The sequence below is a fragment of the Dipodomys merriami genome, unplaced genomic scaffold, assembly GCF_024711535.1.
Source record: "Dipodomys merriami isolate MVZ:Mamm:240054 unplaced genomic scaffold, mDipMer1.0.p SCAF_7, whole genome shotgun sequence".
Lineage (NCBI taxonomy): Eukaryota > Metazoa > Chordata > Mammalia > Rodentia > Heteromyidae > Dipodomys > Dipodomys merriami.
In genome coordinates, this window is record NW_027206290.1 from 39,413,868 (window position 1) to 39,438,985 (window position 25,118).

The window sequence follows — 25,118 nt, forward strand, 5'->3', positions numbered from 1 at the left end:
GAGGCTGTGAACAGACTCATCTTAGGCCAATGGAGGCTGATAAAGAAGACGGTTTACATTGTTTAAAATGCAATGTGAGCGTCTCGCTCCAAGAGCTGCACGCCAGCAAATGAGGGATTAATTTGGTTCTGAAAGTCATGCAAATTCTCTTTGTGAATTTGTGCATCTGTGTAAGAGGGGGGGGGATACACATGACTGCACATGGGGGGGGCTGCACACCTTGGGGGAATGCACACCATGGGGGGGACTGCACACCATGGGGGGGGGAAATGCACACCAGAGGGGGAATGCACACCAGAGGGGGAATGCACACCATGGGGGGAATGCACACCATGGGGGGAATGCACACCATGGGGGGGACCGCACACTATGGGGGGGGGGACTGCACACCGAGGCCCCCCTACACAGATCCTTGAACGGTGTAACTGAGCATGCGCACTGTGCCCCCCCATCCCCAGCCGGCAGGACTTGACGGACTAAACGACAGCTCAGCAGTGGGGGGGTCCGCTGCTCTTGCTTTTTTTCTCTCAAGTCAGGGGACTTGAACTCTGGGCCTGGACGCTGCCCCCGCGCTCTACAGCTTGACCCACGGCGCCACTTCCGGTTTTCTGGCGGTTCAGTGGAGATCAGAGTCTCACGGACTTTGCTGCCCGGGCTGGCTTTGAACCATGATCCTCAGACCTCAGCCTGCTGAGATGCAGTGAGGACTCAGCAAACCCGGCGGCCCGCACTCCCCGAGCCCCGCACTCCCCGGACCCGCACTCCCCGGGCCCGCACTCCCCAGGCCCCGCACTCCCCAGGGCCCGCACTCCCCGGGCCCCCCGCACACCCCGGCCCGCATTTCCGGGCCCGCACTCCCCGGGGCCCCGCACTCCTCTGCCCCGCACTCCCCCGGGCCCGCACTCCCGGGCCCGCACTCCCCGGCCCCGCACTCCCGGGCCCGCACTCCCCGGGCCCCGCACTCCCCGGGCCCCGCACTCCCGGGCCCGCACTCCCCGGCCCCGCACTCCCGGGCCCCGCACTCCCCGGGCCCCGCACTCCCCCGGCCCGCACTCCCGGGCCCCGCACTCCCCCGGGCCCGCACTCCCCGGGCCCGCACTCCCCCGGCCCGCACTCCCGGCCCCGCACTCCCGGCCCCGCACTCCCCGGGCCCCCGCACTCCCGGCCCCGCACTCCCGGGCCCGCACTCCCCGGGCCCGCACTCCCCGGGCCCGCACTCCCCGGGCCGCAGGCCGGTCCCGGCGAACCAGCGCGCGCAGGCCCTGGACCGAGACGGGTGGGCGGCGAGGGAAGGGCGGCCGCTTTCTCCGAAGGTTCTAGATCTCCACGCCTCCCCAGGCGTCGCCCCGGACCCGCCCCGGGCCGCGCCCGCCGCGCCCGCTTCCTCTTCCCGGTGCGGCGGCCCCGGCGCGCGGCAGGAAGCGGCCGCCCGGGCGGCCATGGAGGTGGAGCGGGCGCTCGGGGCGGCGGGCGCGATGGGCGCCTACCAGCGCTACCTGTGCTTCCTGCTGGCCGCGCTGCTGCAGGTGAGCCCGACCCGGCCTGACCCCGGGCCCCGACCCCGAACCCCGGCTCTGCGGACTGGCGCCTCGCTCTGCCTCCACCCCACGCGCCAAGGTCCCGTCCCGCGCCGCCCCGGGTACCGCAGGGAACCGGCTCCCCCGCCTCCACCCTCCTCCCCTGCTGCGCCAGACCCCGTGTGCGCACGGCCGGCTCTGCGGGGCTCCCCCAACCCCCCAGGCCTCGGACTCTAGTTTAAGTGCTGTTGAGTCGTTGAGCCCCAGGATCGCCCACAGTGCTGTGCACAGTGCACACTTCCCGAAGGAGCAAACCAGCAGTGCTGTGCGCAGTATTGCTCGGCCTTCACGCCTCTGTGCACCTCTCTGTAGTCCTAGCACTCTGGAGACCCAGGCCGGAGGACGGGAGTTCCGGGCTAGCCTGAGCTACAGAATTAGAATGCAGCTCAAAACAACCACCACCGCGGAAGGGGGAACCCTCAGAACACAAAGACAAAACTCACAGCCCTCTCCTACCACGCCGGGCCTGCGTCCAGCCAGCGGGGAAGAAAAACATTCCACATGCAAAAGGTCACGGTAGCTTTGCGTGGCATTCCTCCTTCCTCCCAATATCCAGGACCTAAAGCCAAGCCCTTCCCCAGAAGTCCCGGGCATTCCACGGCCATTCCCCAGCTAGCCTTCACCCTGAGCGGGTGGGATGTGGTGGGGAGGGCTGGGGGGAGGGCAGCCCGCATAGGCATTAGTTAACTGCCTTCACTGCTTTAGAGGAAGCAGAGCATGTCCAGCCCACAGCTGCTCAGACCCAGCCCTCCGCCTTGGCCTAACAGTCAGTTAAAGCCTAGGAGAGTATTTAATTCAGAGAAAAGAATTATTCTCGTGATACTTGATTTTTATGAAGAATAGTTTCAACTAACGAACCAGTTAACAAAGTGAATGGGAAGAATGTTTTTTTGTTTGTTTTGAGGCTGGCAGCCAGTATACTTCGTGCCTGTAATCCTAGCTACTCTGGTGTGAAGCCTGAAAATTCTGTGAGACTCTTACCTCCACTTAACCAGCAAACCGCTGAAAGTAGCCGTGTAGTTCAAAGGGTAGTGAGCCAGGCTTGAGTGGGAGGAGCCAAGGGAAAGTGTGAGGCTCCCAGTTCAAGTCTCAGTACCAGCACCAGTATTTGCATGCCTGCCTCTCTGCCCCCACCCTCCACTTCTGTCCCTTCATCCTCTTCCAGGAGTCCACCAGTGTCGACCCACTCAGAACAAGTCTGTCCTAAGTGGTGTTTGGTACCGAGCCCGCCAGAGTGCTGGTTCAGAGGTGGTGAACTTCATTGTTTGCTTCTATTTACAGCTTCCACAGTTTGTCAGACTTTGCAGGCCGAGCCCCACGCCCGTGTCCCTCGCTGGTCTAGGGCACAGTGCTGCTGGCCTTGAGTGAGGGGTCACCTGTGGGTGTGGGTGAGGCTGGGAAGCTGGGGGAGCTGCCCCATACCTGTATGGAGCCTTGCAGGGAGAGCCAGCGTCTTTCAGGGACGCTGAGCAGGGGGACCCACGCCTGTCTCCAGTTCCCCATAGACCTCTCCTGAATGGTGGATGATTGGTGAGGTTTGGGGCTGGAGGAGCAGGAGGGTGGGGTGGAAACTGGGGAACCCAAGCTCAGGCCTGAGCTCCCCCCAGCCAAGGAAAACCCTTTATTACAGTGCTGACTTCCATGGGAGGAAGTTTTCTGTGGTGAGAAAACAGAGAAGCCACTCTTCGAAAGTTGAATAGGGAGTCTTTACTAGATGGCCAGCGACTGCAGGCAGACTCTTGTCCTGTGAATACATGTCACACTGTCAGAAAACAGAGCCAGAGAGGAAAGACAGAGCAGAAAAGCAATACTGGCAAACCAAATCAGCTCCCGTGGAGAGCTGAAGTGGGACACCATGCTGACTGGGAGGAGAGCCACAGACTCAGCACCTGCACCTGAGCTCCTCTGGGCCTAAGAAGGGTCAGGGCAAGGGGCAGGGTCACAGGGAGCTTGAGAGGTTGCGACCCAAGACTGGCAGATCAGAACCTACCAACTGCAGTCAGAAGTCCTGTGTTCCAGTCCTATGGGGCTTCCTGGGGCAGAAGAGCCGCCCACTGGGCTCTCCCAGAGGTTTGCTGCATGCAAACGAGGTAGAGAGCCAGCGGTGGCCAGTCTTAGGGAAAGGAGATGCCAGCTGGCTTCACACATGCAGTTGCAGACTCATAGGCCTTTACACCGTGCAGTGGGGAAGTCGAGTTTGGGGGGCTGAGCGGGCTGGTGCAGAAAGCGTGGACGTGGTTTAGTTAACAGGACCATAGGAAATTTTTTTGCATGTGTACCACCAGTACTGGGGTTTGAACTTAAGGTCTCATGATCTTGCTTAGCTTTTTGCTCAAGGATGCGCTCTACCACTTGAACCACAGTTCAGCTGGTTCATTGGAGATAAGAGTCTAGCAGATTTGAACCGAGATCCTCAGATCTCAGCCTCCTGCGTGGCTAGGACTACAGGTGGGAGCCACCAGCCCCATCTTTGATTTCTCCCCAGGAAGAGCCCCAGCGCCACAGTTAGGCAGTGTGTGTTGTGGGATTTTGCTGTTACTATTGCATGACATTGTAGGGTCCACTTAGTGACTCTCTATCTCATCTTTCCTACTTAGAAAATAAACATGGCTCAGGGCAATGACTTCACAACATCAGAATGTGATGAGATTATTTGTGGAGGTTCTTTGGTTTCCTGAGATGTCCTATGAAAGCTCTGTAATGGGGTTCAGATACAATTACTTTCCAAACCTTCTCTGTCAGAAACTTAAAAAAAATTTAATCTCCCTAGTGCATTCATTCACTTTTCTAATTATAATTGTATTGAAACAGGGTGGGGATAAAAAAGACTCAGCCATCTGAGACGCTGGTCTGCCCTCCCTGGAGGTGAACCAGAGGAGATAATGGCTTACTGAGAGATCCCTGGTGGAGCTTATGAGGAGAATGAAGGGTAGTTTTGCTTTAGTTTTGTGTGCCAGTACTCAGGCTTGAACTCAGGGACTCGCTTGGCTTTTCTACTCAGGGCTGGCACTCTACCGCTTGAACCATAGCTCCACTTTGGCTTTTCGGTGCTTCATGGATTTTCCAGCCTGAGCTGGCTTTGAACTGAGATTCTCAGATCTCACCTTCTTGAGTAGTTAGGATTACAGGCGTGGGCCATAGGTGCCTGGCGATCGTGGGGATTTTAGGCCTGATGTGTGTGCCGCCGATTACCCAGGTTCCAGTGGTGGCTACAGGTAGCCATCAGCTCTGACTCTTCATTCTGGAACTCCTTCCTCCATGGCTCACGTGGTGGAGAGGAGGCTTGGGAGGCTGTCCTCCTTACTTCCTGCCCTAGAGCAAAGCAGATAAGTGCGAGGGCTCAGCCGGAGTGAAGGAGACTGCTACCTGCTTCAGCCAACCAATGTTTCTCCCTTCCTTCCTTCTTTTCTTCCTCCCTCCCCGCCTTCCTCCCTCCTGCACTTTGCAGAGGGTGGGGGACCTGGGTTGTTTACTTTGGAACTCCAACAACTAGTCAAACGAATAGCTATATATGCAGGAAAATCCAGAAAACCCTAGAAGGAGCTTTGTGGCCAGCAGAGACTGCGAGAACATCTGGGGCCTTGGAGAGGAAGCAAGCCTGGGAAGTTACCTGTTAGGGGCTGGGGCAGGTGCCAGTCTTCTTGGCAGAGGAAAAGAGCTCCACGTTCAGAAAGGCCTGGCTGGTTGGCCGTGCTTCATGGCAGGCGGCGGGCAGAGGGAGCCTCCCCAGAGCTTCCTTCCCTTGGCCCTGATTTTCTTTTTTCTTTCTTTTTTTTGGGGGGGGGGTCCGGTTGTGGGGTCTGAACTCTGGGCCTGGGTGCTGTCCCTCAGCTCTTCAGCTCAAGACTAGCGCTCTACCACTTGAGCCACAGTGCCACTTCCAGCTTTTTTTTTTTGCTTATGTGGTGCTGAGGAATCGAACCCAGGGCCTTGAGCATGCAAGGCAAGCACTCTACCACTGAGCCACCTTCCTAGCCCTGATTTTCATTTCTTTACACCATCAATTAATTCTCAGCAGACTGGTCGGGCCAGGGAGGGGGCAGTTGGTGAAGGCAGGAGAGGGCTTCGCCGTTACAGTACCGTCAGGTGTATCATCTCTCTGCTCTTGTCATGGCTGAGATGGTTAATTTTATGAGCTAATGACCTCTTCTAAAATGTCCTGAATGGTATGCAGACGGGCCAAGAAGCACACAGATTCTGCCGAATCTTACACTGCTTGGCTGTTGTGACGGGAGTGTCCCCAGAGAGGCTTGGCTGATGGCAAATAGGGTGGGCGGCCTGAGGGAAGGCAAACCCTGCCCTGAGGGCTCCATCGTGGAGCCCGGCTGCCAGGCACGAGCCACACAGCTGTTGTTCATCCTGTTCATCCGGGACAGGACTCGCGTCATCCACTGGCCGTCAGTGACCCCGCCTCCGGCTCTCTGGGTCTCCCTCAGCTGGTCCGGTCCTGTGGCTCACTTGGTGTGAGGAGGAGCGCTGGAGGAGTCTGGCACCACTCCACAGTCGTGCTCGCCCATCTGATGGGCTCAGTGCCACGTGCCCGGAGAAAGCCACACGTCCGGGTTTGCAGACTCTTACTCTGTTGAAAGGTGCTTTAGGACAGCAAGTTCAAAGTTAATAGGGATGATTTCTTTGTGAGTGCATAAGTGTGTGCACAAGTGTGTGCATGTGCTGGCACCAGACCTTGAACTCAAGGCTTGGGTGCTGTCCCTAAGCTGTTTTGCTCAAGGCTGGCTCTCTACCACTTGAACCACAATCCCATTTCTGGTTTCTGTCTGACCTGGCTTTGAACCTCCATCCTCAGACCTCAGTCTCCTGAGTAGCTAGGAGTACAGGTGTGAGCCGCTATGTTCAGTAAATATTTCTTGAATGATTGGGCAACACTATTTTTTGTTGTTGTTGGAGGACAATTGTGATTAGAGTAAAAGAAAACTAAACATAACCAAAGTTGTAAAGTAATTATACCTTGGCTGTGCGCCTGTGGCTCACGCCTGTCATCCTAGCTACTCTAGAGGCTGAGATCTGAGGATCACTGTTTGAAGCCAGCCCGGTTTGAAGCCAGCTCAGACAAGAAAGTCTGTGAGACTCTTATCTACAATAAACCAGCAGAAAACTGGAAGTGGTGCTGTGGTTCAAGTGGTAGAGCGACAGCCTTGAGCCGAAGAGCTGAGGAACAGTGCCCAGGCCCAGAGTTCAAGCCCCACCACCGACAAAAAGAAATAATGACACCTGGGGTGTTGAATTTATTTACATCTTTTGAGTTTTCGGGCATATTTTAAAATATCCACTCCAAAGCACAGGATGCTCCCCCACCCTAATCAAACAAGGTTGTGAATGTGTTTCCGCCCATTTCTACAGTTCACAGACACAGAAGCAAGGAACACCTCCCCAGTGGGCGTGCTCCCCAGGGGTGGGCACACCTCGCTTATGGGAGTGTCCCCTGGGTGGGTGTGTCCAGAGGGTGGGTACACCTCGCTTCTGGGTGTGTCCCTCTGGTGGGCATGTTCCCCATGGGGACCTGCTGGCTCAGTCTATCCTGCAGCTAACATCCGGTCCTGTGTTTGCTCCTTCAGCTCTATGTGGCCTCTGAGGCCATCCTCATGGCACTGGTGGGGGCCACGCCCCCCTACCGCTGGGACCTGGCTGGGCCGCTGCCCAACCAGACATGGAGCAACCGGTCCCAGGCCGAGGCCTTCGGGAGCTGGGTCCCGATGGCCCACATCAGCGAGCTGCGTAAGCATGTGCGGTTCAGCAATAGTTTCACCTCCATCGTCTCTGAGGTAAGTAAGCCCGGCCCATGGGTGGGCCGGGTGTGTGTGTGTGCACGTGTGCATACATGTGTGTGCATGAAGGCGTGCATACCTCTGGGGTAAGTGGGCCTGGCCGTGGGTATGCTGAGTGTGCGTGTGTGTGTGCAAGTGTAAGCACTCTAAGCAGGCCTGGCTTACAGGTGCACTGAGTGTGCATGTGTACGTGTGCATACATGTGTGTGCATGCAGGTGTGCACACCTCCAGGGTAAGATGGCCTGGCTCATGGGTGCACCGAGTGTGTGTTTGTGCACGTGCAGGTATGCACGCTTTTAAGGTAGGCAGGCCTGGCCCGCAGGTGTGCCAAGTGTGCATGTGTGCATGCATGTGTGCGTACCTCCAGGGCAAGTGGGCCTGGCTCACAGGTGTACCGAGCATGCGTGTGTGCGTGTGCATACATATGTGTGCATGCAGGTGTGCGCACCTCCAGGGTAAGTGGGGCTGGCCTGCGGGTGCGCCAAGTATTCGTGTGTGTGTGTATGTGTGTGTGTGTGTGTGTGTGTGTGTGTGTGTGTATGTACATGCAGGTATAATCACTCTAAAGTAAGCAGGCCTGGCCCATGGATGTGCTGTGTGTGCATGTGCATACATGTGTTTGCATGCATGTGGGCACACCTCCGGGGTAAGTGGACCTGGCTCACAGGTGCACCGAGTGTGCATATGTAAATGTGCATACATGTGTGTGCATGTGTGTGAACCTCTGAGGTAAGCGGGCCTGGCTCACAGGTGCAGTGGGTACATGTAAGTGTGTGAACGAGTACATATATGTTTATATGTATATGCCAGTACTGGACTTGAAGTCAGCGCCTGGGCGTGTCCCTTAGCCTTTTTGCCTTTTTGCTCAAGGCTAGCACTCTACCATTTGAGCCACAGCTCCACTTCTGGGTTGTTCCTGGTTAACTAAAGATAAGAATCTCAGGGACTTTCCTGGGCTGGCTTTGAACCAGGATCCTCAGATCTCAGCTTCCTGAGATGTGAGCCACTGGTACCTGGCTATTTTATTCTTTCATTATTCTCTTTTTTATACATGTGTATAAAGTACTTTGATCACATTTATTCCCTGAAAATAGTATCTGCAGAGCCCACAGTTGAAGACACAGTGTTAAAACCCCACATTTGAAAGGTCTTGTTGGCAGCTATGGCCCTTGCTTCAGACCTTGAGGAACATTTTTAGTGGAGTTTGGGGAAGGATGAATGAAAAGTGATGTGATTCACCTGGTATTTAGTGCCAAAAAAAAAAAATCTCCTAATCTTGAGGAATCTAGATATTCTAAAATGAGCTAATCATCATTGAGCGGAATTTCGGTAGTCAGTTATTGCCTTCTGTATTCAAATTATTCCCTGAGCTCCGACTCATTAGACAGTACCAAATATCACAGCAGCACACAATTACCGTGCTTCGTTAGTGTTTCCAACCAAAAAAAGTGTAAGGTTGAAATATTTAATAGCATTGTAGGTACAGTAGAGTTGAAATTGACTGTTAGTTTAAAGTCAGTGTGTTCCTCCCCACCCCCATCTCTAGGGTCAAAAGGCAGTGTATTGAAAGTGCTTGGATAATTCACTGCAATTAATTGCTTTAGGGCTAATTTTTATTTAAATGTCTGCTTCCTTACGCCTGCACTACTTGTTGTTCTGTCCATACACCTCACCCATTAGCTGGTAATTCAGAGTGACAGCTACACTGAAATGAGTCAAGTTCGTTAATCACCATGAAACTGTTCCCAAAATACCCTGCCCAAGTGCTCCCACGTCACGAGGCATCTCCAATTACTCGATTTTCTCCTTGGCTGAGATCTTCCTCTACCAAGCGGGAAATAATTTCTTTCTGGGAAAGACAGGACAGGGGAGGCTTGAGGTGTAGTTCAAGATTGTCCACCACAGAGCCCGTGCTGTCTCTGTGGTGGGCAGGGTCCTCGGTGGTGAATCCAGGCACCCAGGAGGAAGCTGCTGTTTGTGTGGTTCCAAAGTCCCACCGTACCCGAATGCCGGGAGGCTGAGTTTTGGAGGCCGGCATCTTATGACTTACTTTGCCCAAAGTACTGCTTGCAGCCACGAGGAAGGCCAGCAAGCACATGCCCAGTCTGGTGGGGCCACGTGTAAGGGGTAACTAGACTTTGGGGGGACAGGTGGCTTGTCTTCCTGTGCATTGCATCAGGACCAGGTGGGCTATGCCCTACCCCTCTGCAGGTGCTGCCCACCTCCTGGGTGGCTGAGCTGGTAAAGTGGACTGCATGGGCTCCAACAAGTCTGCCTTTTTAATGCTGGGCAGCCAGGGAAGGAAGTTGACTCACCCACGCAGCCGCCATGCTGGCCTGTGGGTCACCGGTGCACCACATGGCACCGTGTTTTTTCATACTGCCTTGACCCTGTGTGTTGCTCTCCGTAGAAATATTTTATGGACCAATGAAAATGCTTTTCAGGGGCTTACAATAAAAACTAAGGAATTCTAGCTGTCAGATTGTCTCTGGGCTCAAGGAGAGGCCTGCAGATCTCAAATCTCATTTGTATGTTTTGTCATGGAAATCCCCAGTAACAAGAAAGAAGGAAAAAAGAGCGAGGGAGGGAGTGAGGGAGGGGAAGAAGGAGGGAGAGAGAAAGGAAGGAAAAGAAAGAAGAGAAGAAACAAAGCCTGGGGCTGGTTGCTGAGTATCATAATTTAAAATAGGGTTGTTAGGTCTTAGATAAAGTGTCAGAGCCAGATCAGGGCAGATGAGTCTGACAGACTTTATCCCCCAAATAACCAGCAAAAGACTAGACAGGAGTTGTGGTAGAGTGCCAACTGAGCAAGCAAGCCAAAAACAAGTGCAAGACCTGACTTCAAACCCTGGTGCACAATGAGTTGTGGGCCAGATAAACCTTGAAACAGAAGACCAACTAGGGAAAAATGACACCGAAACCCCTGTGGAACTCAAGTTAAAGCACACAGCTGTCTTCCCGCCATCCCTTAGCAGACAGCCCTGTTACTGCCACTGTGCCTGACATGGAACTTTCTAGCCTAACCCACGCTCACCAGCATTACTTCATTTCTGTGTAGCTGTGGTGGGAGGAGACTAATGCATACATGAGAACTGGTTGGTTGATTATCTGGTGGGAGGAGACTAATAGGTGAGAGCTGGTTGGTTAATATCTGGTGGGAGGAGATTAGTAGCTCCTTGCTCTAGAAGATAGGGCAGCCTGCCTGTGATACATTTGTATCTATATTTTGATTTACTTGGCTATTAATTTTGTTTTTAGGATTATGTTAAGTGTGCAGCCCCTTTTAAAACTCATTTTCCAAGTTAGCCTTTTTTTCTTTTCTTTTCTTTTTCTTCTCTTTTCTTGTGCCAGTCATGGGGCTTGAACTCGGCATGTGCACTGTCCCTGAGCCTCTCTGTGCTCAAGGCTAGCACTCTACCACTTGAGCCACAGCACCACTTCCAGCTTTTTCTGTGTATGTGGTACTGAGGAGTCAAACCAGGGCTTCATGCATGCAAGGCAAGCACTATACCACTGAGCCACCTTCCCAGCCCAGGTTAGCCTATTTCTGCGTTGTCAGAAAAAAAATGATTGGCCTGACTTGTCACATTTCCTTAAGGCTTGAGGAATTCAGGGACATGTGAAGGACGCTTTGTGTGACTTCCTGTAAGCATGGTCTCCAGTCTCCACTTCCTGTGTGGTTGAGCTAATCGAGCCCTGGGGCCTCAATCAGCCCTGATCATGGACAGAGCCCCTACTGTCCATGCTCAGCCATTATTCTCTTTCTCAGAACCCCCTCCATCCAGGGCTGGCCAGCTCACCCAGAGCCCCTGCCCTCTTTCCTGGGGCTGCCATCTCTTCAGTGAGAATCAAAGCTTAGACCCAGGCTCCTCCCCCCTCCCGTGCTTGGTTCAGCTACCTCTCCAGGGCCCTCCTCACCTTCTTCTGCCACAGGCCCCCACCCTGCACCTGCTGCAGGCCCCACCCCCAGCTGTCTGTTTTCTTCTCAGCCCTGTTTTTCTTCAGAGGAGCGATTGTATCCTTGTATCCTTGTTATGTGTGCAAGGCCCCTCAAATATTTTTTTTGGAAAATTAAGTATAGCAAATGCTCAGTTCATGAACTTAATTTTGTAAACATGGAGGAGGAGGTAGAACACGAAAATAGATTTACATAGGTCAACTTGAAACACTGGTAATATTTGTCTTTCTATTCTTCCTGTTCTGCTCCTGTGCATGAAAAGAAAGGAATCTTTTATTTTTTTATTAAACTTTTATGTGCTGTAGCTTCAGAATTTGGCCTACCATTCACAAAAAGCCATAAGAGGTCTGGTGCCTGTGACTCACACCTGTAATCCTGGAGGCTGAGATCTGAGAATTCTGGTTCAAAGCTAGTCTGGGCAGGAAAGTCTCCCAGACTCTTAACTGCCAGCAAAAAACTAGAAGTGGAGGTGTGGCTCTAGTAGTATAGCACCAGGCCTTGAACAAAAAAAAGTTAAGGGACAGTGTCCAAGTCTTGAGGTTAAGCCCCAGTATCGGTACACAAAGGAAAAAATGATAACTCCTTTGGTTCACAGAGCAGGTTTGGGGTCTGCTTGCAAGTAATATCTTAAATGTTAAAAAACTGAAAAGAAAGCACATTACTTCCACCAGCATCGGCAAGGCCCTGTCCGGGGTCCCTCCCTGAGTGGCGTCTGGCCGCAGGGACACTGGCTGGCCCCAGCACCTGAGCTATGAGGAAGGTCTCTGGGTGATGCTGGCCGCCTCACTGCCTCACTGCCTTACTTTTTAAAGAATCCAAGCTCCCATTTCCCCTCCTTCCCTGAACATCTTGGCGTTCACCCTGCCAGCTCTGACAGCAGGAAAATCCAGGAATCTCGGTGCCATTTGGATCCGGGATTTTCCGTCCAGGTTCGCTGGCTGCTCCATGGATGGATTTGGGAAGTTCCATAGTGGTGATCAGGGGAATAGCTGATCACTGAGCAGCCAGATTTGCCCTTTCTTACTAATTAAGCAGCCAGCTTTGTATCTTGGCTGCATAAACAGGCTAGAAAAACTGAGGTTCACAATAAATAAGACTAAATTTCCAGGCTAGACTTTTATAAGCACAGAAACACCAGAACAGACAGTAAGGGTGTGACATGTAGAAAAGCAGGTGTTTGACTTTCAAGGCCAATTGCATTTCAGAACAAGTCAGTGAAGCATTGTACATTGTCATTGCTGCTGCCTTCGCCGCTGTGAGCCCAGCTATTCAGGAGGCTTAGGGCAGAGGGTCGAGGTTCAAAGCCAGCCCAGGCAGGAAAATCCCTGAGACACTCATCTCCAATTAACAACAAAAAGTCAGCACTTGAAGTGTGTGGCTGAAGTGGTAAGAGCACCAGCCTAGTAAATGTAAGGTCCTGAGTCCAAACCCCAGGACTGCCGATGATGATGATGATGATAAGGATGACGATGATGATTTGCTGTGGTCCCAAGTTTCTGGCTTTACTGAAGGTCGGGCTCCTTGGATGGTAAGGCTGGAGAGCAGCAAGCCCTGGCCACACATGGGGGGTGCAGCACAGATGCCCCCCGGAACAGGTTCTCTCTTAGTTTTGAAATCATTGCTACAGTCCACCTGTGACAGTTCTGTCTGCATCCTTGCAGTGGTTTCTGATCGCGGACAGATCTTACAAAGTCAGCGCAGCAAGCGCCCTCTTCTTCAGCGGCGTGTTTGTGGGCGTCCTCTCTTTTGGTCAGCTTTCGGATCGCTTTGGGAGGAAGAAAGTCTACCTCGCAGGTAATCCGGAGAATTCAGGAACCCAGTTAGAGGATGGAAGGGGCTATTACAGTTCTCGGGGAATTCATGGGTTTTTTATTTTATGTTTTTTATCAGTGTCAGGGTTCGAACTCAGAGCCCGGTGTTTGCTCAGCTTTCTGGCTTTCACAGTGGTGCTCTACACCTGAAGAGCCACTCCTTCAGGTCAGCATTTTTGCTGTTTGAGTTTCAAGGACTTTCGTGCCTGGGCGGCCTTTAAACCTCGATCCTCCGGATCGCAGACTCCTGAGTAGCTAAGGTTAGCAGTCATGAGTTTCACAAGCTCCGGGTTCTGAACTTTCTTCTAGCGCAGTAAAGAGACCAAATTGCAAGTGGCATTGTTTCAGACCCCCGTGTTCAGCAACCTGCCCAGATGTGTGTTAATGCACTTTGGATCGGGGAGGCCATCTGCACCCTGCAAGTTGCAGTTTACGCTGCGCTTCTAGAAGGCGGGCAGTGGAAGATGGCCTGCCTTCCCCTCCAGTCCTGAGTTCTCCCTGCGTTGATCCATGCCACTTAAACTGTGCAGAGCCGGCCTCGTCCGGCCAGCAGGCGACGTGTGAGCAAGAAGGTTCCGTTTCCAACCGGGTTACGAATAACGAAGCCATGCGTGAGACATAAGTTGGCTTTTCCTTGGAGTTTCCCAGAGAAGCGGGGCACGGGCCAGCCCGCTGGCTACGCAGCCTGTCAGCCCGCGGGCCTGGGGCGCCCGGATCACCGCCGCCGTCCTCCCCTCTAGGTCTCTCTCTTGACATCTTATTTGCCATCGCGAACGGGCTCTCGCCCTCCTACGAGTTCTTCGCCGCCACCCGCTTCCTGGTGGGCGTCATGAACGGCGGGATGTCGCTGGTGGCCTTTGTCCTGCTCAACGAGTGCTTGGGCGCCTCCTACTGGGCGCTGGCAGGTACTGCGGGGGGGGTCTGTCGGAGCAGTGTCCCTCACTCAGGCCCAGTCCTTACTGAGCGCCTGGGGGCAGAGCTGTTCAGATTTCAGGGTTTCCTCCACCCCCGCCCCCTCCCCAGTTTTGGAGCATGTGCATACACAAAGTGAAACGTGTGTTTGAACTCACGGCTTCACCAACCCCTCGAGCCACGTCTCCAGCCTTGAATGTTTTAGCTGTCTTTCTGGAAAGGTCTTGAGGTTTCAACCACTCTGGTCTGGACCTCCTCTGGACGATCCTCCTGCCTGTACCCTCCGGTAGCTTCCGTTAGAGGTGCACCAGCACACCTGACTTACTGATTGAGATGGAGGTCTCCGCAGCATTCCTGCCTGGGCTGACCTTCCGACCTCAGGCCCCGATCCTCCTGAGCCCGGCCTCCGGTGTGGCAGGGTTACAGGTGTAAGCCAAGAGGTGGACTGGGTGGGATTTTTGCTTGTTTTTCTTTTTGAGCAATACTGAGGTTCGAACTCACAACCTTCTGCCTGCTAGGTGGGCCTGTGCTGCTCACGCAGCATCCCCACCTCGCATTGGTGTTCTGCGGGCTCCCTGTACAGATTGGAGGTGATTTTGTATGGTGGGTGGCTTCGTGTGCCCAGGCACAGAGCAGGGCCCCTCCCCCTGGGGTCAGGTGCAGCATTTCCTGCCGGTGGTGAGTGCCATGTCAGCTCTCGCACAGTCAGGAAAAGCTACGGCACTCTGATCGCCAGTGAACCACCAAAAGGCCGGAAGCGGAGCTGTGGCTCAAGTGGTAGAGTGCCAGCCTTCCGTGAGAATGTCAAGTGAGAGCGTTGAGACCCCACGTTCAAGTCCGTGTGTGTGTGTGTGTGTGTGTGTGTGTGTGTGTGTGTTTGTGTGTGTGTGTGTGTGTGTCTTTCTTTTGGGCTGGGCCGGCTCAGGGCTGCAGTGGGAGGCGGGCCGCAGCGGGCTGTGCCAACTCACAGGTCTGCCTCCTCCCTGCTAGGCTCCCTGGGCGGCCTCTTCTTCGCCGTGGGGATTGCACAGTGCGCCCTGCTCGGGTACTTGGTCCGCTCCTGGAGGACCCTGGCCTTGACACTCAACCTGCAGGGAACGGCTGTCTGGCTCTTATCTCTGTAAGTTATTTTTCTTCCTGCAGTTTTACTTGAATGAGGAAATTCTTTTTGTTGTTGTTTTGTTTGTTTTCATGTTGGTCCTGGGGCCTGAACTCAGTCTGGGCTCAGTCCTTGAGCTTTATTGGCTCAAGGCTGGTGCTCTACCACTTGAACCATAACTCCAGATTGGCTTTTTGCTAGTTAATTGGCAATTAGAGTCTCCTAGCCTTGGGTCCAACTCAAAACTCAGCCCCTTGAGTAGCTAGAACTACAAGTGTGGCCACACCTGGCTCTAGTTTTCTTTTTTTTTTAATCACTTAAAGCTTTAGCATACACATAGTTTTCAGCCAAGGTAGTTTTCTTCAGCACCATAAACGTGCTGAGGTTTTAATTTGATCACTGTTTAATTTAGTAGCTGTTTATTCAGGTTCTGAGATTCACTGGGGTCTGGACTGAAACTTGACTTCGTACTCTCTTTGAGAACAAGAGAATGGTCAAGCACAGAAAATAACACAGTAGAAAGCGTTCTCCTGAGCTGGCTCAGGCGGCTCACGTCTATATACCTAGATGCTTGAGAGGCGGAGACAGGAGGATCACGCCTTGAGGCCCACTTGAGGCTAAGTGTAGGACCTCCTCTCAGTCGGCAGCTGCCCTGGGTAGTGCATGTCTGAAGTCCTGGATTCATGAGTAGGATAAACAAGCGGATGGATCACAGCCCAGGCCAGCCCAGACTCCATGAGAGCCCCTCATAGAAAAACACCAAAGGCAAAAAGGACTGGAGGTGTGGCTCAAGAGGTAGAGTGCCTGCCTAGCAAGCATGAGGCCCTGGGTTCAAGTCCCAGGACCCCTCACAGGTTGCTGGGCTTTGGGCCATGGTGAGCCCCGGTCCTCGACGGTCTCCCCAGTGCAGCCTGCCTTGCGTCTCTTTCAGATCCATTCCCGAGTCTCCCCGCTGGCTGTACTCACAGGGCCGCCTGCGGGAGGCGGAGGACGCGCTCCGCCTGCTGGCCGCCAGGAACGGCCAGCCCGTGCACCGCGTGACGCTAGGCCAGGCGCCTGGCGGGAGCTGCCCGGGCACCGGGAGCCTCCTGGACCTGTGCCGCCACCGCCCTCTCCTCTGCCACACCCTCATCCTGGCCTTCGCATGGTAATTGCAGGGGGTGGGAAGGGGAGTCTCCTGTCTCCAGCTCAGTCAGAATCCAAAAAAAGGGGTGTGAGGGACGTGTGATTGTCAGGTGGCACGTGCATGGGTGCCAGGGCCGGCCTGGGTTCTCCACACAGACTGGCCGTGAATGGCGCCCATGTGCCCACTTTCTCCATCCATGGGGCTGGGAGTGGGGTGGGACATGGTGGGAACAGTTTTCTGAATCATGAATCTATTTTATTTCATTTTGGTGCCAGTCCTGGGGCTTGAACTCAGGGCCTCTCGCTCCCACTGAGTTGGTTTTTTTGCTCCAGGCGGAAGCGCTGACACTTGAGCCACAACCCCACTTCTGGCTTTTTTGGTGATTGGTTGCCTTGGGTTTTGCTGTTGTTGTTTTTGCAGAGCTGGGCACGGAACTCAGGGCCTTGCGCTTGCTAAGCAAGGGCTCTTCCACCCCCAGCGCCTTTTCTGGAGGTTCACTGGAGATGAGAGTCTCATGGACTTTGCTGCCAGGGCTGGCTTTGGACTGCAATCCTCAGACCTCAGCCTCCCGAACAGCTGTGATGACAGGCGTGAGGCCCGGTGCTCATGAGGCCCGGTGCCCACCGGCTAGACTAGAAATTTCTCTCAGGACACAAAGCTTGGTGGGCAGCAGATGGCGCTGTCGGGCGGGCTGTTCTGATCTCTGACGGGACTCGCCCACAGGTTCGTGTGCAGCTTGGTGTACTATGGCCTCACACTGAGTGCCGGAGACCTTGGGGGAAGCATTTACCTCAACCTGGCCCTATCAGGCCTCGTCGAGATCCCATCCTATCCGATCTGCATCTACTTGATGAACCAGAAGTGGTGAGTGCGGTCCGTGACTAAGGGACTCTGGGGCAGAGCCAGGCCCTAAGTTCAATTCTGAGTACCCGAACAAAAGACCAGTGAGCATGTGTCAAAATAAAGTGCACCGCAGAGGATGCGCGCGCGCACACACACACCCCCTGTCCTAGGTAGATGCCAAATACTGTGGCTTGGGCTGCAGGCACAGACTGCTGATCACCTTGAGTTAGAATTCCTCTCAGGCCCATGCAGCTAGAACCCCTTTTTCAAGCTGAGCACTGGTGAATTAGCTGTAACCCTAGCCGTCCAGATGCTCAGATCTGGAGAACTGTGGCTCCAGGCAGGCCAGCTGGACAAGCCCAATATGTGTAGCTAGTTGGACTTAAATCCAATTAAACACATATACTTATATAACATATTATACATATATGTATTTGTATGTGTGCGCACACACACATGCATGCCGGCATTGGGTCTTGAACTCAGGCCTCACTCTCTTGCTTGGCATTTTGCTCAAGGCTGGCTCTCTACCAATTGAGCCACATCTCTCTACTCCCAACTTTTTGCTGGTTAATTGGAGATGAGAGTCTCATAGACTTTTCTGCCTAGGCTAGCTTTGAACCATGATCCTCAGATCTTTAGTAGCTGGGATTTCAGGTATGGATCGGAAGCATTTAAAATAGCAACTAGGGGGCTGGGAAGGTGGCTCAGTGGTAGAGCGCTTGCCTTGCATGCATGAGGCCCTGGGTTCGATTCCTTTAGCACCACATAAGCAGAAAGAAAAAAGCAGGAAGTGGCACTGTAGCTCAAGTGGTAGAGCGCTAGCCTTGAGCTGAAGAGCTGAGGGACAGCACTCAGGCCCAGAGTTCAGGCCCCACGACCGGACCCAAAAATAAATAAATAATAAAATAAAATAGCAACTAGGATACACTCTCGTTCCCGTGTTTACTCTTGCTCTTTCAAAGGTAGACAGAGGTGCTCACGCCTCGTGTCCTGACCATTCAGGACCAGCCCCTATTGCCACTTAAGAACAGAAGCCAGGGCGGGGCCGAGTTTTCTGGGCGGCTGAGCTGAGCGGGCAGGACAATGTGAGATCCCCTTGCCTTGCTCAGGTTTGGTCGCAAGCGGACATTAGCCGCATTTCTCTTCCTGGGAGGCCTGGCCTGTCTCGTGGTGGTGTTCATTCCCGAGAAGAAAGGTAGGCCTTCGACCTTGTGTTTGCAAAACCTAGGCATTTGCAAAGCACGTTTATACAGACAGAGGATTGCTGCCCCCCCCCCCATGCCGTCAGGCATGCGTGCGTGTGTGAGTGTGTGTGTGTGAGTGTGTACGAGTGTGCCTCTCTCGGCAGTTGTGTGGAGGAGCAGTGGCCATGTGCCTCACCTTACCTAAACCATTCTAGGAGTGAGGGGCCAGCTTGAGCTTGCCTTGCGCCCCCTGTTGGCAGGCTGGGAGGGGCTGCCTCGTGAGGGGTACCCTACAGCGCCCACCAGCTACAGCCTTGGATGGGAGATGGGTGCACTAGCCCCGGCGTGGCACCCCACTCCAGTGCCTCACCCCCCAAGCACCTCAAAGCAACGCTGAGAGCAAAGAATCACAGTTAAAGAGGGACACTGATGCTCACACCTGTATCCCTAGCAACTCAGGAGGATTGTGGTTTGAAGCCAGCCCAGGCAGGAAAATCTGTGAGACTCTTCTCTCCAATTAGGCAGCAAAAACTCGAAGTGGCGCTGTGGCTCAAGTGGCACAGTGCTAGCCTCAAGGGCAAAGTTAAGCATGAGTGCAAGGCCCTGAGTTTACAGTCCAGTACACATACACACACATGCATGCATGCACTCACACACACATACGCGCCAGCAGACATGCAAATGAGCAGGAAAACCCCTCCAGACTGAGAAACACAACCAGAAGTGGCATGGACGGAGGACAGGGGTGGGACTTGCTAGCACAGTGCGTTGGCATGCGTGGCCGAGGGGTGGAGTGGCCACAGGGTGGGCATGGAGCCAATCCTGTACAGGGGCTTGCGGGTACACTGGGGTGTTTGTTTAAGGGAATAGACTGGGATGTTGAAGTGAGTAGATCGGGGGTGCGTGAGGCCGCGGATTGGGGTGTTTAAGGGAATAGATCGAGGTGTTTAGGACCAGTGGCACTTGTGTGGTGCGTGGCACAGACAAGGCCAAACTGGCGTGGGCTGAAGCCCCCAGCAACCTCGACCCATAGCCGCCGACCTCAGGCGCGGTGATAGTCCTGGAACATTTACCCCCTCCCCTGCCCCCATCCCTCTGCTGGCCAAGGGGACAGAGAGGCCTGTCCCTCCTCTGCTGGCCAGGTGGACGTGGAGGCTGCTGGGAGCCCTCACTGCACAGCCCTGTTCGCCAGGCACAGGTGTATTCTCCGTGGCCAGCGGCCGGTCCTCCGCCCTGCTGGGGAAGCTGACCATCAGCGCCGCCTTCAACACCGCCTACATCTACACCTCGGAGCTGTACCCCACGGTGGTCAGGTGAGCCGTGTGCTGCCCTCATGGGTGCCCAGAGCCCCATGGGACTGCCCCGCCCTCCACCCAAGGGTGCTGAGGCCTGGCACCCTGCTGAGCCCTCACCCGAACCCCAAGGGCTGTCCACCCAAACCAGTTACTGACCCAGGATTAACCATGAGTCAGACGAGAGTCTTTTGCATGAAGGTGTCACCCACACACACAGTGGTGAAAGACCAAGTCACACGGTAATCACAAAGATGAGATTCTAAATGTTAGTTGTGAAAAGTAGTTTGCGGCCTAGTTTGGGCCCACACCTGAAATGCAAGCCACACAGGAGGCGGAGATCCCAGGATCGCAGTTCAAAGCCCACCTGGGCAGGTCTGGGCAGACTCCTGTTTCCAATGATCCACCCAAAAAAGCCAGAAGTAGAGCTGTAGCTCAAGAAGTAGAGTGCCATGGGCTGGGAAGGTGGCTCAGTGGTAAAGCGTTTGCCTTGCATTTGTGAGGCCCTGGGTTTGATTCCTCAGCACCACATAAGCAAAAAGAAAAAAGCCAGAAGTGGCGCTGTGGCTCAAGTGGTAGAGCGCTAGCCTTGAGCTGAAGAGCTGAGGGACAGCGCCCAGGCCCAGAGTTCAGGCCCCACAACCGGGCCCCTCTCCCAAAAAAAAGAAGAAGTAGAGTGCCATCCTTGAATGAAAAACCCAAACCAGAGCTTGAAGCTCCCAGTTTCAAGCCTCACTACTGGCCCTGAGGTGAATGAATGAATGAATGAATGAATGAGATCCCAAGTTATAATTGTCCGTTCCTTATCCTCAACACTGTGCCAGTACTGTCAGCCTCCCAGGCCCGGCAGTGTCCCTACGGCCAGAGAAATCACCATCACTGATCAACCATAGAAGGTTCCAGTAGGCGGTGTGGTTCTGTGCACCCCAGGCCTGCACCAGCATCTGATTGCCCTTCATTGGCCTGCTTGTGTTTCCTTCCCCAGGAATGCCGGGCTGGGCGCGTGCTCCATGTTTTCCCGGGTCGGCGGGATGATGGCCCCCTTTGTCCCCTCACTGCTTGGCGCTCCCCCTCTCTGCCCTCAGCAGCCACGCCTGGGAGAGGGCACGCAGGGCGGGCACAAGAACGAGCCGGTTCTCCAACGGGCTCCCACGGGGTGGACGGACGGGCTGCTTTCCTCCGCTCATGGGGCTTGAACTCAGGGTCTGGGCACCGTCCCTGAGCCTTTTTGCTCAAGGCTGGTGCTCTGCCACTTGAGCCACAGCTCCACTCTGAGCTTTTTGCTGGTTATGTGGAGGTAAGAGTCTCAGACTTTCCTTCCCGGGCTGGTTCTCCACCTCCTGAGTAGCTGGGATTCCAGGCGTGAGCCATCAGTGCGCAGCTCTGGGCTGATGTTGCTTTATCAAGTCCCATCTCTGCACCCTGGGAAAGGTTGGGGAGCAGGACAGCAAGCGTTGCTGGCCTTCCGTCCCAGCCGCTCCAGTCATGGCTTGCTTGTGTTTGGTTCCGTGCCCCCACAGAGGCTGGTGCAGCCTTTCCTGCCCTTCGTGGTGTTCGGAGCCTTGGGCCTGACCTCCGGCCTCCTGACCCTGCTGTTGCCGGAAACCCTTCACAGCCCCCTGCCGGAGACCTTTGCTGACCTCCACTCCTACAGGCGGCTCGGGGACGAAGCGCTGTCCTTACAGACCCTGGACCCATCTCAGGTATGGGGCGCCTTCGCTGCACCCAACTTCCACTTGGATAATGAGAGTTGTTGAGATCAATAGAATATTTGGATCACATAGAATAGAAAAAAGTGGCATCTAACAGCACTCGCTTTGCAAAAACTATGAAGATGGTTGAGGAATCATGAGCTTCTCTCCTTCTCCCCCGCGCCCCTCAGTGCCAGTGCTGGTACCTGTTAGGTTTTTAAAAAGAGGTAGCCGAGTAAGAATCACACCACATACGTGGTATTCAGGTAAGGAGTAGGTTTATTCATCATTCTGGCTGGCACCAGGCCATCTTGACCCTCCACGTGGCGGGGAAAGGCCTGGGAAAGAGGGTGTCTGGGCCTGGGCTAGGCCTTATCTAGGGTATGGGCGGAGAAAGGTGTGGCCACATCGAATCCAGATATGACCTCAGCAGATGCAGATGTGACCTCTTCCAGGTGTGCCAGTTGCCTAGGTAACGCAGGTACTGGGTGGAGACTTTGCTGCGAGGAGGGTGGAGTCTGCTCTCCATCCCAGAGCGGACCTTACAGTACCCTACTACCTGAACCACATGCCCACTTCTGGCTTTTTGCTGGTTCCTTGGAAATCAGAGGTTCTCTGATTTATGTGTCCAGGCTGGCTTTGAACTGTGATCCTCACATCTCAGCCTCCTGAGTAGCTGGGATGACAGGTGTGAGCATCAACCCCTGCTACATGAGAAATGAATGTTTCTTAGAACACTTTGGGCACCTTGTTGGGGCGCTGTGTCCTCTGCCACCCGTCAGCAGAGGGCGCCCCAACAGGTCCTCCCTGAGGACCAGGGATGTGGCCCAGTCACTGGTGACCGGCACCCTGCTTTCAGCCTTTGAGAAAGGACAGCGAGGGAGGGAGACAGAGCGAGGAAGAGGAAGAGCTCTGTGATGCTGATGAAGAGACTCAGATGCTCAGATGAAGCCAGCTCCGTTCCTTCTCAAGCGGAGGAGGAGGAAGGTCACCGTGGTTCTCCAGGGAGAGCTGCAGAGTCACATGGACGGATGCCTGGCATGGAGCGATGCCTCCCAGGCCCGGGGAGGTGGGGAGAGGATGTCACCGAGCATCACGTGTTTCTGCACAGCACCTCTCTTGTCTCAAATTCAAGCTCAGCTCAGCATGGCCACCTCCAGCCCAGGGGCTCGCTCCCCACGGTGGCCAGGGCTGGGGGAAGGGGTGTCCAGGGGGCGCCCGCCTTCCTCCAGACATGGCACAGCTGGAGCCCCACGTTGGAAGAGGACCGTAGGAGCTCTGTGTGTGTACATGCGCGCACATCAGGCCTGGGACTTGAACTCAGGGCCTAGACACTGCCCTTGAGCTTTTTCCCTAAAGGCTGAGGCGCTACCTCTTGAGCCACACCTCCACTTCTGTTTTTTTTTTTTTTTTTTTCTGGTTAATTGGAGATAAGTCTCATGGACTTTGCTGCTGGGGCTGGCTTTGAACTGCCGTCCTCAGCCAGGCTCACAGGTGCCAGCCGCCCGCTCGCAGCTTGTTCAACTTTTGAATAAATGGATGTCCAGACAGGAGCCCTTGGTGTCAGCTGTCTGTCTGGGAACACATTCACACACTGAGTGAGGGAGGGCGTGGGTGGGAGAGCTGCTCTCCCCCTCGAGACCCAGACCCGCCTTCGGCTCCTGCTTACAGAAATCTGCCGTCCTGTGTCACGTGACTGTTACAATTCCAGAGGGAACTGTGGTCTTTCCCAAGGTCTTGCGTGTTCTCCTGGAAATCAACCAAAGCAAACCAAAGGGGTCATCAACAGTAATCCTGCAGATGGCCAGAGCGCAGGACCTACTGAGAGCCCAGTGTGTGAGTGGGGGTGTGGAGGTGTGTGCACACGTGAGTGGTGTATGAGTCTCGGTGAATGGGGGTGTGAGCATGGGGCATGAGTGTGGGAGGGTGAGTGTGAGTGTGTGTGTGTGTGTGTTAGTGAGTGAGGCTCTGGAGGAATTGGTGTCAGTGTTGAGCTGAGCATGGCTCTTAGAATCATTCATTCACCTGATCCCAGCACCGTGGCTCACGCCTGTCATCCCAGCTACTCAGGAGGCTGAGATCTGAGGATCACAGTTCAAAGCCAGCCCGAGCAGACAAATCCAAGGGGCTCATAGGACTAGTCGAGAAAACAGATGTGGAACTGTGGCTCAAGCGGTTGAGCGCCAGTCTTGAGCAAAAGCTATGTAAGTGTGCATAGCCCTGAGTTCAAGACCCAGTGGCAGCACATACACGTGCACACACCAGTAAGGATACCATATGAAATAACATATAAGTTCAAAAAAAGCCTGTCCGTCTGGCTGAAGGCTTTGAAGACGAGTGCTTGGCTGCTCGGTGGGTGCATTTCCCAGTCCACACCTGACCTGCCCAAGTGAGTTCCACTAAGGGCCAGCGTTGGTCTGTCAGGGAAAGCAAGCCCATTACTTGAAAACAACTGGGAATAAAACCTAAAGGGACAGCTGACCAGCCGAAGGTTGGCACGTCTGTATCAGGATGCCTCCCAGAGAGAGAGTATGGATAACAGGTGAGCTCTGAAACCTCTTCAGCCCAGAAATCATCCAGCCGCCTCTGGGCACAGGTGGAGACCAGCGCTCAGGTCAAGTATTTAAGACTGTGCAGTTCTAGCTGCTGGGGAGGGAAGGGCTTGATGGACAGGTGTGGCTGGAGTGTGGGTGAGCCTTGTCTGCCACTCCCAGGCCTCCCGGTCCGGGGGAGGGTGTGGTTCTCGTCCGGGAATGGAATGGGAGTGTGGTCAGCTGGCCAAGGCCTGCCAGGATGACGCGGAGAAGAACTAAAAGAACAGTGGGGGATGTGTGTCCTCTTTCTTTTTAAACCTTTTCAAAGCTTCGGGACACCCATACTCACTCCAGGCCGCATCAGCATGGATGGTCCCTGTTTCCCCAGCCGGCTTCTCCGCGGTTTCAGGGAAGGATCACGTGTGTTTAATCAGCGGATCTGAGGACCGCGTGCCTTCTATGCTGGGAGCTGTGTGTACAGAGATGATACGATACGTTTCCTCTTTCCTGGAGCACTGAGCCCCTCCAACCGTGTGTGTGTGTGTGTGTGTGTGTGTGTGTGTGTGTGTGTGTGTGTGTGTGTGTGTGCGCGTACACATGCATGTGGACATGCACCAATACTGGGGCTTGAACTCAAGCCATCATGCTCTCAGTTGGCTTTTTCAACCAAGGCTGGTGCTCTACTACTTGAGCCACAGCTCTGCTTCCAACTGTTTGCTTATTAATTAAAGAGTCTCATAGACTTTCCTGCGTGGGCTGGCTTTGAACCATGATCCTGGGAGTAGCTGGGATCATGGTGTGAGCCACGCACGGGTGCTTGGCAGACTTCTGTACTTGATGCTCAATATTGTTAGGCGCTGGGTGCATGGGGGATGTGGTGTCATCTGTGTGTGGAGCGCCTCCATCGCTGGGGCGTTGGTGGGATCCCAACTGGTCACTCCCGCAGGATCTGACAGAGATTTTGCACAGTGTTTAAACAAGTTCCATGCACGTGCATCTCATCATTTATTTTGGTCTGACACAGTGGCAAGCTCCTATAGTCTCCTGCAGTCTCAGGTACTGGAGAGGCTGCAGCAGGAGGATTGCTGGCACCCTGGAGACAAAGGTCAGCCTGGGCAGCACGGCAGGACTGTCCCCCAAAACAAGAAAGTGCTGGGCAAAGCTCAGTGGTGGTGGTCTATGCTTAGTCCCAAGCCCGCACACACACATACATACACAAGCACGCAAAAGAATGGTTTTATTTCAACAAAGATTCGACAAACCTCTTCTACTATGTACTTTCCATCTAGAAAAATGGAGTGGAC

General features: G+C 54.3%; 1 protein-coding gene across 3 annotated transcripts; it reads left to right on the forward strand.

The window, feature by feature from the left end:
- The first annotated feature begins 1,427 nt into the window (after nt 1–1,427).
- Slc22a15 (solute carrier family 22 member 15) lies at nt 1,428–22,833 on the forward strand. Of its 3 annotated transcripts, XM_070006422.1 has the most exons (13): nt 1,439–1,526; nt 1,890–2,087; nt 7,151–7,357; nt 12,981–13,113; nt 13,871–14,035; nt 15,033–15,162; nt 16,073–16,288; nt 16,991–17,131; nt 18,223–18,308; nt 19,490–19,610; nt 20,575–20,646; nt 21,109–21,292; nt 22,140–22,833. In XM_070006422.1, the coding sequence occupies exons 2-13, from the start codon at nt 2,079–2,081 to the stop codon at nt 22,227–22,229; spliced, it is 1,554 nt and encodes a 517-aa protein (XP_069862523.1). In that variant the 5' UTR covers nt 1,439–1,526; nt 1,890–2,078; the 3' UTR covers nt 22,230–22,833. The 3 variants fall into 3 exon arrangements, with proteins under 3 accessions (XP_069862522.1, XP_069862524.1, XP_069862523.1); XM_070006421.1 differs by lacking the exon at nt 1,890–2,087 and having other exon boundaries at nt 1,428–1,526; XM_070006423.1 differs by lacking the exons at nt 1,890–2,087; nt 20,575–20,646; nt 22,140–22,833 and having other exon boundaries at nt 1,428–1,526; nt 21,110–21,255.
- Nucleotides 22,834–25,118: the final 2,285 nt, after the last annotated feature.

Coding starts and splice junctions, on each gene's coding strand:
- Slc22a15 (XM_070006421.1), top strand. CDS start 1,440: ATGGAGGTGGAGCGGGCGCTCGGGGCGGCGGGCGCGATGGGCGCCTAC. Junction 14,036..15,032: donor CTCCTACTGGGCGCTGGCAG/GTACTGCGGGGG, acceptor CCTCCCTGCTAG/GCTCCCTGGGCGGCCTCTTC. Junction 19,611..20,574: donor CTGTACCCCACGGTGGTCAG/GTGAGCCGTGTG, acceptor TTCCTTCCCCAG/GAATGCCGGGCTGGGCGCGT.